General features: G+C 42.1%; 1 protein-coding gene across 1 annotated transcript in view; it reads right to left on the bottom strand.

Annotated features, from left to right (window-relative positions):
* The window catches only part of meis3 (myeloid ecotropic viral integration site 3), a 12316-nt gene extending 2201 nt beyond the window's left edge, over nucleotides 1-10115 (bottom strand). Inside the window, exons 1-9 of the mRNA XM_080427950.1 lie at nucleotides 10041-10115; nucleotides 5732-5880; nucleotides 4449-4641; nucleotides 4043-4093; nucleotides 3890-3940; nucleotides 3022-3171; nucleotides 2273-2381; nucleotides 1526-1671; nucleotides 1-24 (exon numbers count right to left, since the gene is read on the bottom strand). The exon at nucleotides 1-24 is cut by the window's left edge and continues 53 nt beyond it. Coding sequence (XP_080284076.1) covers nucleotides 1-24; nucleotides 1526-1671; nucleotides 2273-2381; nucleotides 3022-3171; nucleotides 3890-3940; nucleotides 4043-4093; nucleotides 4449-4641; nucleotides 5732-5880; nucleotides 10041-10052 — 885 coding nt within the window. The 5' untranslated portion in view covers nucleotides 10053-10115. The remainder of the gene's footprint in view (nucleotides 25-1525; nucleotides 1672-2272; nucleotides 2382-3021; nucleotides 3172-3889; nucleotides 3941-4042; nucleotides 4094-4448; nucleotides 4642-5731; nucleotides 5881-10040) is intronic.
* Between the last annotated feature and the right edge of the window lie 2385 nt (nucleotides 10116-12500).

The raw sequence follows: 12500 nt of genomic DNA, 5'->3' as shown, positions 1-12500 counted from the left end.
CTGCTCCTCGGACGGATACGGGTGCTGCACAACGGGCACACACAGGACAGTGTCACGCACACATCCAAACACAAACCCAGGGCTTGGGACGTTTAACGCTCATAAGAAATGAAAATGTCATGGAGTTTATCATTATCGCGCTTAATGTCTTCGGTGCCTTCATTCAAACGTGCATGGGAATAAAAGCTTATAAAAGAAGCAAGAGCAGATTGAGATTACAGTGAACTTAATAAAGGCCCCCATCCAGCTCCAATAAAGGATGAAATATCTTATGTGAAAGCAATGAGCATGTAGGGTTGAATACTGATGACTCTACATCTGAATTCATATTTCAACCACAACCCCCCACCTCTCCATCTCTCCATCTCTCCATCTCTCTCTCTCTCTCTCTCTCTCTCTCTCTCTCTCTCTCTCTCTCTCTCTCTCTCTCTCTCTCTCTCTCTCTCTCTCTCTCTCTCTCTCTCTCCTTCTCTCTCCCCCTGGCCCATCCCTCCCCTTTGTCTCTTGTACAGTATAATTGGAGTGAAGCATCGTTTGACCTGCCTCATTTAGTCGCTAATTATCAATCTAACCGCCCCGCCAACCATTACTCTCTCTGCGCTCTCTATCTCTAATTCAATAGTGACCATATTCACATCATTGTTTAATCCCTGTTTTATTTTTTCCACTATTAATTCAAATCTACATTTTGCGTTTTTCTCTTTGTGCTTCTGTACGCTCGTCAAATGTAATTTTCTCTCGCACTAAATCCCCCCTGTACGCTTTTCTGTCATTCTTCATTCCTTCTCGGGGCACAATCTTTCTTTTGTTTCAAACGCTGCTCTGTGGTCTGCCTACTTTATTAATCCTCAGAGTTAATCACTCGTTATCCAAATTCGTTGCGTATCCAAACGTGGGAAATGCTAACATTTGAAATGATAAAAACATGACAGTGAATGGCCTCCTCTGTGACTCAGCCAGCAACAACGGCGACCACAAAGCCTCAGCGTCCTCTGGGTTCAGTTCCCGGAATGGGGTGAATCATGTCAGCCCCCCCCCCCCCCCCCTCACAGCCCTCTACTGTGTATATCGTCGCTGTCGGGCGGAAACCTTGTATGTCCAAAACCGTTTACTTGTCAGGAAATATAAATGGATTCAATTGAATTCCAATAGATTCGATGTAGTTATTATTTAGTCGGCTCTTGTAAACACTTTTGTTTGGTTGCACATGATATTTATAAAACCCACAGACAGACTTGACTACTTTGGACTTGGTGTCCCTATTTTGGGCGTGTCATTATAGGTGGAAAGTTTCGGAAAATGTATTATTTACCCCCCCCCCCCCCCCCCCCAAACAAAATAGCCAAAATAGCAGATCTACAAGCAGCTCACGCGGTGAGCTTGTAGATCGGCTATTTTCGCCACTTTTGCCTGCCACTGTCACACGACAATTTACGGTGAAAGGGCGTTCGTTTATGACGAGGTGAGCCAATAAAACAGCCCTTCAACCAAATGCCACTGGAGGGGTGTGTATGTGATCTCTTACCGAGAGGTGCTGGAAGAGCCATGCTCTCATGATGTTGGTGGCTACCTTGGGGAAGATGCCTCGCTTCTTGTTGTTCCTCCTGTCCCTGTCCGACTCGTCCTCCTCCCCCGTGCTGGGAGAATTCACGCCTCCGTCCATGCCGTCACCTGCAGGGACCACGTGCACACGTCACGTCAGAACGGAAGGGCCGAGTGTGTGCGTGTGTGTGTGTGTGTGTGTGCGTGTGTGTGCACTTGTATTTCTAGACTTGTGTAAGACTTTTTTGCAAAAGGGTCCGAGTTTTGCCTGATTTATATACTTGCCAGTGTCGTGCACCGTATCTATAAGTTCACAACTTAACGCACTGCAACGCGTTGTGAGCTTGTAGATCGGCTGTTTCCGGCTTTAGGGTTAGGGTTAAAAATTCCACCAAAAAAAAAAATGTCACGAGTATTTAGTAATACTAATGTGTGTGTGATTTTGCATGTGCTCGAATCAGAGAATCCTTGAAGTTGCCTCAGCTGTGCACTTCTGCGTTCCATATTCTCTCTGTACATACATATTTATTGTGTGTAGGCTATGGGAGATGAGAGCGAAAGAGAGGGCATGACTCTGCGTGTGCGTGTGTGTGTGCGTGTGCGTGTGCGTGTGCGCACGCACGTACATGCTTGTGTGTGTGCTTGTGTGTGCGTGTGCATGTGTGTGCGTGTGCGTGTGCGTGTGCGTGTGTGTGCGTGTGCGTGCGCGCGCGTGCATACAGTACTGTACCTGTGTCGCTGCAGTTGTCTCCTGTGCTGTGTGAAGGTAGGCCACAGGTGCCAGGGGTTCCCAGAGGAGTTGTGGCACACTCATCTGGTTCCCGTAACCATGCCGCGTTCTGCACACAGAAAGGTACAGACACAGAGAGAGATGAAAAATGAGGGTTTGGGGACAGAGAAAGCGATTGTAGTGGTGATGAACTGAAAGAAGCAGAAGCAGGGCCAGAGTCGAAACAGGCTTGGCGTTCTAATTTATACTTTATACTTTTCGAATTTGGTTGCACGCCGAAAATAGCCTCTGTCCGGCACATTACACCATCGCACAACAAAGTATAATTCAGGCATAAGTCCCAGTGCTACCAGTTATCTTAACCCTTTAAGACCGGGGAAGCATCTGTGTCATTTTAGATTTCTTTGGCTATTCAAAAATAGCAGATCTACAAGCTCATAGTGATGAGCTTGTAGATCTGCTATTTTTGTAAAATCTTGAAAATTTGTGCAAATCTTTGAATATATATTTTTTTAAAGCGAACATTTGTTAAATATTATTTTCCAGGGACCCCAAGAAGCAAAGATTTGAGTTACAAATGTTCGCTTTAAGATAACAAATAGCATATACAAGCTCATAGCGCGGCACTATAAGCTTGTACATCTGCTATTTTTTAATAGCCATAGAAATCTAAAAATGACACACATGTGCTGCGTTCCCGGTCTTAATGAGTTAACTGTCTCCCAGTTGGTTCCCATGGATGAACCTACCTGCTCGGACAGACTGGTGCAGGAGCCAGTGAAATCCTCCATGTCAGACTTGGACCCGCCATCCCGGTCATCCAGCACCAGGTCGGTGGGCATCTTGCCCTTCAGGCAGGTGATGTAGCGATGGCAGAAGTTATCACACAGGTCGTGAACCTGCAGGGAGACCACAAATCAATACACAGCTTTTAGTATCCAAACCAGCAGTGATTGTCCACATGGAGAGGAAAACGTGAGAGAAAATATGGATATAGCTTTTTTTGTTGTTGGTGAAAAAGAGTATTCCTTTGAAATAAATCCATCACTATATATTTAAAAACACAAATGAAATCAGTCATATTTTTTTATTTGCACAGTATCACCAGTATGATTGTACTTAATTTTTACTCATGTTTCTTCTTTGTTCTCAATATATTTGCTGGCCAGCCTGTGACAGCTGTGAGTCTTGTGTGTCAGTGGATCTCAACGTTTCTGTAACTAGTGTACCCCCGTTACAGTATTTTTCAGCTGATTGCCCCCTTCACCATGCAAGCACAAAACATTTGTCATGATACTGACACATTTTGAATAAATTTGAGCTTTGATAAAACTCACTCAGGCCAGCTCATAAAACGAAGCAGCGAACTAGCCGGCAACTTGTCGTTTTGCTTCATTGTCGGGTGGCTTACGTATAATAGCAATTGGTTGTGTTGAAAATACACGGCATATGAAATAGTTTTCAAATGTGTTTTCATTTCCAGATTTTAACTGATATGTGAGATAAATTGATCACAACCAAAATCAGACAAGAAAAAAAGACCCTTATAGGCGTACTAGTGCCGCCATTTGAGAAACACTGTCTCATGTCATGGCCTGAGCTTGTTGCGGTACACACCTTCTCCAGCTCCAGCAGATGAAAGCGTAGCACCTGTATCGCCTGGATCATCTGTGGAGAGGAGGACACACATGATTACATAAGTCATCCTTCCTGCCGTTTGAGCGTTTATTTTTGATCGTTAATAATGCGACAGTAGCAACTCCATCATACCAGGTTATCCAGCTCGGGATTGGAAGAAAATATTGGCTTCTCGGAACGAATCTGGAACACAAAAGGATGTCAATACAGTAACGTGCACAGTCATGTCGTTGCTGTCGGGTGGAAACCTCATATGTCCAAAAAAACGTTACTTTTCAGGATTCAAATTCAAAAATAGCAAAAATAGGCGATCTACAAGCTCAAAACGTGACCCGTTTTGAGCTGGTAGATCGGCTTTTTTTGCTACTTCTGTGTGACACAGCACAGTATGATGAAGTAGGGCATTAATTTACGAGAAAACATAAAAAGGTTTCTGCCTGACAGCAGCGATATATTATGGGGGGGGGGGGGGTTTAAAAAGCTTATGAGCTGTTATTGGTCTCTGCTCCGTTATTGGCCGTTGGGAGTTGTCACTCACCTGCTTGGCGAATGCGGCAATGTCGTCGTTGAAGGAATCGGAGGAGCAGACGTCGCTGTGATTGTTGGTCATGCCGACCATGCCGGGGAGTGTCAGGTGGGAGGTGGCCGAGAGGGAGGCGGAGTCCCGAGGGGAGCAGGTGGCCAGCTCACACTTCTCAAAGACTAAGGCCAGCAGTGGGAACAGCGGGTGACTGCATGTGCGCACACGCACACACACACACACACACACACACACACACACACACACACACACACACACACACACACACACACACACACACGCACACAGACAATTAACATACTGCACAGTAACACATTAACACTTAACATAATGTACACATAACAAACATTGGGTAGAAAGGGTTAAAATACACTTTGAAGGACAAGTATATGTACATATCATTTATTTTAGTTCACTAATCAGATAAGCGCATGTAGACTTTAAACATCGTGATGTGTAGACCAAGTTTGCATAAAGTTTGCATAAAGCATTGTTAATTTGGTTTTGGTTTCACATTCTCTCATTGCACACTGGCTTAGACAAAAGTAACACATGCGGTAGCCTACATACATTTACCCATATCTACCCAGGTTGCTTTTCCAACCTCTATAATCTATAGTGTACATATTACATCGTTTATAAAGTAATCGTATGCCAGTTATAGCCACATTTTTCTCTTTATGATTTGAGTAAATAGTTTGTAATAGTAGCAGTAATTTGTAATATTGTTTGTACTATTAGGTGGTGTAAAAATAAGTGTTCAATATAATCCTATATAGTAGTCAATCTCTCCAGCTCTTTAGTAAACAGAAAACAACGATTGAAATGGGAAGTGAAGAAACAAAAAAATTAACCGGAACACTATCAAGTTTAAGCTGATTAATGGATAAATGATTGGATAAACTGCTATCCCGGCCTGCAAATGTAGGCTATTTTCTGTTTACAAAACTGTTGGAGAGAGGGAAGACCCCTGTTACTAATATCCCATAGTAGACCTAATGATTCCTATCCGAATAAAGAGCTTTAAGTTTTTAACAAAAGAAAAACACGTTTTTAAATAAAATAAATATCACTTAGTACACCACATTTAACCCATTAAATCCGGGAACGCATCTCTGTAATTTTAGATTTCTTTGGCTATTCAAAAATAGCAGATATACAAGCTCATAGTGCCGTGCTATGACCTTGTAGATCTACTATTGTAGTAGATCAACATTACACACAGCAATAATAATAAAAAATCCACAAATGCACACAAACGTAAACACACACTCACTCACCCATAGATCTGGTCTCTGTGGTGTTTGAGGGAGTCCGGGACGACGTGTGACGAGTGTCCGTAGTGCGGGGGAGGAAGTGACCTCAGAGCGTCTCCGTACCCCGCCACAGCCATGCCCTCCGACCCCGGGTAGTGCACCAGCTCTTCATACTGGAAGACGAGGAGACGCAAACAGAGAGCGTCAGATGGAATCACCATATATATCTCTGTGGTTATCTCTGTATAGGCTCCTATTGGTAACTCTACCGCTTGTGTGGATTGCTTTTCTTTCACCACTTTCAACCTGCCAGTCCCCATTTTGGCCATGTGTAGACAAACATTTTCAAACTCATTTACACCATTTTCAAAATTGTCCACAAGTTATTTCTAAAAGTTTCAAACAATTGAAAAAAGTTGAAAAACAGAAAATGTGAAGATTATTGTTCATGGCTGCTTTATTGATTTATGAGGAAAGGGGGTCGGGGAGAGAGATCGTTGAAGAGAGGATAGAGAGATGGCATCCAACAACACAAGTCCCCTCTGGGACTCGAACTGGTGACAGTGTAGTCATGTGATGGGCTTTGTCACTGGTCACCAAGACGATCTGTTTTGTGTACAGTCCTTTACCTCTAGCCAAAGTGTATCTTCCTCTATAGTACGCGATGGCAGTGCATGTGTGAGTGTTTACATGAAGGCCTACTGAGTGTGTGTGTGAGTGAGTGTGCATAGAGCTACAGCATAATGAGAACGAGAATGTATTCCTATGTCTGTTTCTCCGTGCATATAGATATTATTGCATGCTGACGCTGTAATCAGTGGGAAAGGCAAGAAGAGCACACTCTCTCCTCCAGAGAATGACACAACAGATGACTGTGCGTGCGTGTGTAATATTTAATGTTCTCTCCTCCCTCCTAAACTCAGACTAGACAGGAACCATGCCGACACAGCTTGTACACAACCCTCTCCGGGGCCTTATCAGAGACCGCAAATACACAACCACAAAAACGTGTAAACACAGACACAGACACAGGCACGCACACGCACACGCACACGCACACGCACACGCACACGCACACGCACACACACAGTCTGACTCTGACAGACACGACTTCATTAATAAACATAAGTCAAACTCTTGTTTGTCGTTCTATATATCTCTCTCCTCCTATCTCCATGGTTCTCAGCAGTAGGCCTATACTGTGCCGCTCTGTGCTTCCCCACAACATGCCTCTCTCCGAGGTGACATTATTAACCCATGTCAGCAGAAGTGCCTCTGTTTCTCTTTCAGTCGTGTAAAGTAACTAAATACATGTACTCAAATACTGTACTTGTACAATTTTGAGGTCTTTCTTTTTTACTTTACTGGAGTATTTCCAATTTTCAGTACTTTTACTTCTGCTCGAAATACATCTCAGAGGCAAACAATTATTTGGAAACTTTAGTTACTAGTTACTTTGTAGATTTTGATTATTATTCAAAACATACATTAATCACTTCAGCCCTACATTCCGTCCATTTGAAAATAGCCTATCTACAAGCTCACAATGCTTCGCGATGTGACGCATTGTGAGCTTGTAGATCTGCTATTTTCAAGTAACAAGTAATTGTGAAATGAGAATTTCTGTATAATGAGTACTTTTACTTTTGGCACTTTTAAGTACATTTTTGATGCCAATACTAGTATTTCTACATTGCAGTATCTATACTTTTACTTAAGTAAAAAAATGTAGTACTTTTTCCACCACTGCCTTTTTCCATGGTTCTCAGCATGCAGTAGGCCTCCTGTGTCCCCCTGTGCTTCCCCCACAACAGCCTCTCCAAGGTGGCATTATAACCCATGTCAGCAGAAGTGCCTCTGTTTCTCTTTCTGGTGGATTAAAGTTGGGCCCAATCAGGGTCCCATGTGGCCCCACATGGATCACAGAAAGCACCTGCTCCGCGGTCTGGCCGAGACACCTTTTAGTTTTATGGAGGGCTAGCTATTAACACAATCGCCACTATCAGATTGCGTGCCAGATTTACGCGCGGCCACTATCGAATTTCAGTGCGGATTTGTCGGCTGTGCGTCAAAACACATGATCAAAGAGCCGAAGTCAAGATGACGAATTCCTCGAATTTTCCCTTTCAGAACAGAGCTTTAGATGTGATTCTTTTCGTTTTTAAAGTTTTGTTTTTGTTATTTATTTTAACAGGACATGTAAGAGTGGTTAGACCGCCTGGATAGCTTACTTCGAGTTCTGAGTATTAAAAGTAATCAACAAACTATATAGGCTACTATTAAAACATTGGCCGAATTGTCAAATTATATAAGAGGCAAAAATTGTGAGAATAGCAGATATTTTATTGCCTCGGAAGGCAGTGTGAGCTACTTGTAGATCGGCTATATTCACAATATATATTTTTTCTGAATGTTAAAAGAGTTTGTTGAGAAGTAGGCTATTCTAACGAACTTTATAGCATGGAATAAGTTGACGAGAGCAGTTTAAAATGTATTAATTGCAAAAGCCTACAAAGTTATAATGAAAATTATTAAATCCATCACTGCAATTTAGGTCTACAAGAGCCAAAGCTTTTTAGAAAGTAAATATTTTTTTTTTTTCTTTATGTAGCCTATACAATACGTTTGAGTTGATAACGATCAGGCCAATCATACATATTGTAGTCAGACATGGCAAAGTAGCCTAATTAAAGTTTCTTTAGTGACAAATTAGACAAAATAAAGTTGCAACTTATTGGAGCAAACATTTTAACGATTGATTCTACTGCTATAGGAACAATTTCCATCTGTATGGTCCATTTGCAACCTCTTTCTGGTTCATCTCTCACATTCAAAAGTCCATACCGATGCCTAACCATAGGCTATTTCTCAATTTATCTCTGGGCCTACTTCGTTAATTACCACAATTTAAGTTTAACCCATAATTTGTGCCAGTTTAAAAATAGGCTACATTGACCAAAGTCAAACTAAATGCTCATATTGCCTAAATATAGCCTACTAATGACAGCATGTTACGTTGGCGTAGCCTATTCTGCTTCATTACGCAAAAACACGTAAAGGTTGACCCAGTCAAAGGGACCTACTTTGATTGATTGATTGATTGAATACTTTATTAACAGTTTGCCCAAAAAAAACTGTTTCATACGAAACGATGCTAAAAAGGATAAACCCAAGAAAGCAGTAGGCTGCTATATATGCTATCACATAGGACATAGCATTGCTGCATGTTTCCTAAATGCGTGCACAGGCCCTATATATATACGTGCGTCCATCTCTGTTGTGTTTGCAGTGATTTTTCAGCCACTTCATAGCGTCTCTCGGTATATTCATGTCTCTCCACTGTAGCACAAAACCTGACCTACTTACCGAACCCCACACACACACACACACACACACACACACACACACACACACACACACACACACACACGCACACAGGCCCTCATGTGGCTGGACAATGTGCTGACTAACACTATTAAAGCTGCAATTGATCCTCATTGTTTTAGGAGAAAAGGACGAACTCTTTCACCCGAGATGATTTTGCATTATTATTTTTAGAGTAGGTAGGGCTAGACTGTCTCGGGTTTGAGGTGTGTTGTGTTACAATATCACCTCATCGCCTCAACTTGTGGGCATCATTTGAACTGCGCGAACCCGCTTCGAAAGGCTAATTATAATGTTTTGGGCGATTAGTCCTTTACCTGTCTAAGTTTTTCAAAACATCATCAACCTCCATGCCATCCAGTCGGCTCTATATGCTCATTGGCTCTCAAAGTGGGGTCCGGGGACCCTCAGTGGTCCTTGGGGGGGGTTTCCAGGGGGTCCCCAGCCAAATAAGTTAGCATAGCGTCACAATCATGTTAACCACTTTATCCACTTATAAGCTGGCTATTCAAAAATAGCAGATCTACAAGCTCGCAGCGACGGCAGGCGCTTGTTGGAAAATCTTGAATAATTTAGATTGTTTTTAAAACATAAATCTTCTCCTCTGGGGGTCCCTAGCTGGCACAAACCATTTTCAGATGGGGGTCCGCGGCCAAATAGGCTACATGTGGGGGTCCTTGACCTGAAATGCTTGAGAACCATGGGTGCAACTCTATGGGTGCAACCCATCCAGTCAGAGGAAACCGAACGGAGATATTCCACGGCCAAATTAAAATTAAAACAAGATCGCGCGAAGAATTTGATATGGACCTATTATGCTATTTTACTATGAAATGATCATGTGTGTGTAGTTTATCTTCATCTGCGTTATTTCCATAGTAGGCTATTGAATTCTATCTAAATTGTAATGTAGGCTACATGGTATTGCCTCGATCAAGAGCCAACCTACCCTCTTATCCATGCGACTCGACAGCCAATCCTAACCCCGGTGAGGATGTTCCGCCGGACGGACAGTCTCTCTCTCTCTCTCTCTCTCTCTCTCTAACCCTCCGTGTCCTGGGAATAAAAAACAAATAGGCTCTTTAATTAGCTGAAGAGGGGGAAAACAGAACATCAGTGAAGCAGAACGGGACATAAACACTATAGCCTAACAGCCGGGATGTTGTTTATAGTCAAAGGACAGGAGACTGAACGGTCAAGAAGACCTCGCCTGATGTCATTCAGCCATATCTATAGGATATTTACACCTTATTGCATCAATAGCATTGCGATTGCATTTGCTCATCATTATACGGAACGGAACGACTACATGAAACTGTAATTAGAGGAGCATATTGTCGAAGCCATTATAATTAGGCTAAACAACAATAATAGCCATAATGAAACTCACAGCGCAATCGCGAGCACATTACGGGGGAAATACACAAATATTGCAAGACTCCGGTGATCGGCATTAAAAATAAAGAATATCCCACCGAAATGTAAACGTTTTGTCGTAGTCCTTTCCTCCAGGCCGGGGTGCTGCTAGTCCTCTGGTCCAGCCCGTGCTCCAGCCTCCTGGCTCGGCTTGCAGCTCGGATGATGCTCGGTGTGGTGTGATGTGTGTGTTTTTTTGCTCCGTGTTTGCTCTGATCGCTGTCCACGGGAGCGAGGAGGCGACAAGCTGGAAGACGTCACGGCTGTGGATGAATGATGGTGATTTAAACCCAGAGAGCAGAGCAAAGAGGAGAGGAGGAGGAGGAGGAGAGAGAGAGAGGAGGAGGAGAAGAGGTATAGGGAGTGATGATGGTGGTGTGCGGAGTTGTTTGGGGGGTCAAAACGCGACGGGGTCTCTTGCCCCCCCCCCTCCTCCTCCTCCTTCAGCTCTCCTCCTCCTCTTCTTCCTCCTCCTTCTCCTTATCACACTCTCTTTGGCATTACAAACGCCAAAGAAGACCTCCTCGATCGTTTTATCTCAATGGCACTGCGCTCCCACACAGCTAAGGGCTCTCTCATCATGCACGCATGGCGCTGTTATCAACAGTGGTGGAAAAAGTACTCAATTTTTGTTTTACTTAAGTGAAAGTATCAGGACTGCAATGTAGAAATGCTCTGTTACAATTAAAAGTCCGGAATTCAATATTTACTTGAGTTAAAGTACAAAAGTATTGGTATCAAAAATGAACTTAAAGTAGCAAAAGTAGAAAGTACTCATATGCAGAATGTCCCATTTCACAAGTTTTTAAATTGTATCTATCATTCTATTATGATTTATAAGGGCAGCTATTATAATTGTTTTAAAGCTATAAATGACCATTTATAAGTCTTATAGTGACTTATAATGACAGTAATGCATTTTAACAGTTACAACGCATTATAAGGGTGATTATAAAGCATTATAACATGATTATAATGTCTTACAACTATGAGAATTAACATGGATTGCATAGAAAGTGTCATTATAAAATGGTTTATATTGTATTATGATTGCAATATGAGTAGGCTACTTATGAGTGCTTATAACTGTAATTATACAGTGTTATATACATATCCCAATGCATTTATACTTGACATTATAAGTCACTATAGAATGCTTTAGGATTATTGTTATGAAGCATTATGAATATGAGTTGTTATACTATAATTATACAGTGTTATAAGCAGATTATAATTCATTACAAGTATGTTTATAATGCATTATAGACATGGTAGCAAGTGTTACCAAACAGTGTAAGAAAAGAGCAGATATACAATCTCACAATGCAATGCATAGCTTGTAGATCGTCAATTTTCAAATGGCCGAAATGTATGCAGAGCTGAAGTGGTTAATGTATATTTTGTAATAATACAAATCTATAAAGTAACTATAGTAGCCTAAATAAAGTTGTCAAATAATTGTAGTGGAGTAAACGTACAGTATGAGATGTAGTGGAAGTAAAAGTAGGCTATTGAAAACTGGAAATACTCGAGTAAAGTCAAAGTACCTCGAAATTCTATAGAGTACAGTAGCCTACTTGAGTAAATGTACTTCGTTACTTCACACCACTGTCTCTCCCCCACTCTCCCCTCTCTCTCCCCGGCCCGTTCCCTTCTTTCTCCTCATCCTCGCTTCTCACTGAAGCAGCAGCTGTGTGATTATCATCTCGGGATAGCTCGGGGAATCCTAATAATAACACAGGCCTGGCCTGCAGCACACACTTTGATTTTACACCACAAACTTTTCACATCATCATTTGCGTCCTATATAAAAATGCTCCTCGCATAATGAGACCCATGGCACAATGCAACTGTAAGGCTGTAGTGACAATTTTAATAATATTTATCCCCAAGGAAACTGGCAGCAAATTAACTCACTCTATTTGCCAATTTCTTTAATTTGGCCTAAACGATTTCAGATTGCTGGAATATTTTGGCTCTATTCTGTAATAGA

This window comes from Gymnoscopelus braueri, assembly GCF_963280865.1.
Source record: "Gymnoscopelus braueri genome assembly, chromosome: 5".
Taxonomy (NCBI): domain Eukaryota; kingdom Metazoa; phylum Chordata; class Actinopteri; order Myctophiformes; family Myctophidae; genus Gymnoscopelus; species Gymnoscopelus braueri.
Note: the sequence above shows the minus strand (reverse complement) of the source record. Positions and strands in the feature narration are given on the sequence as shown.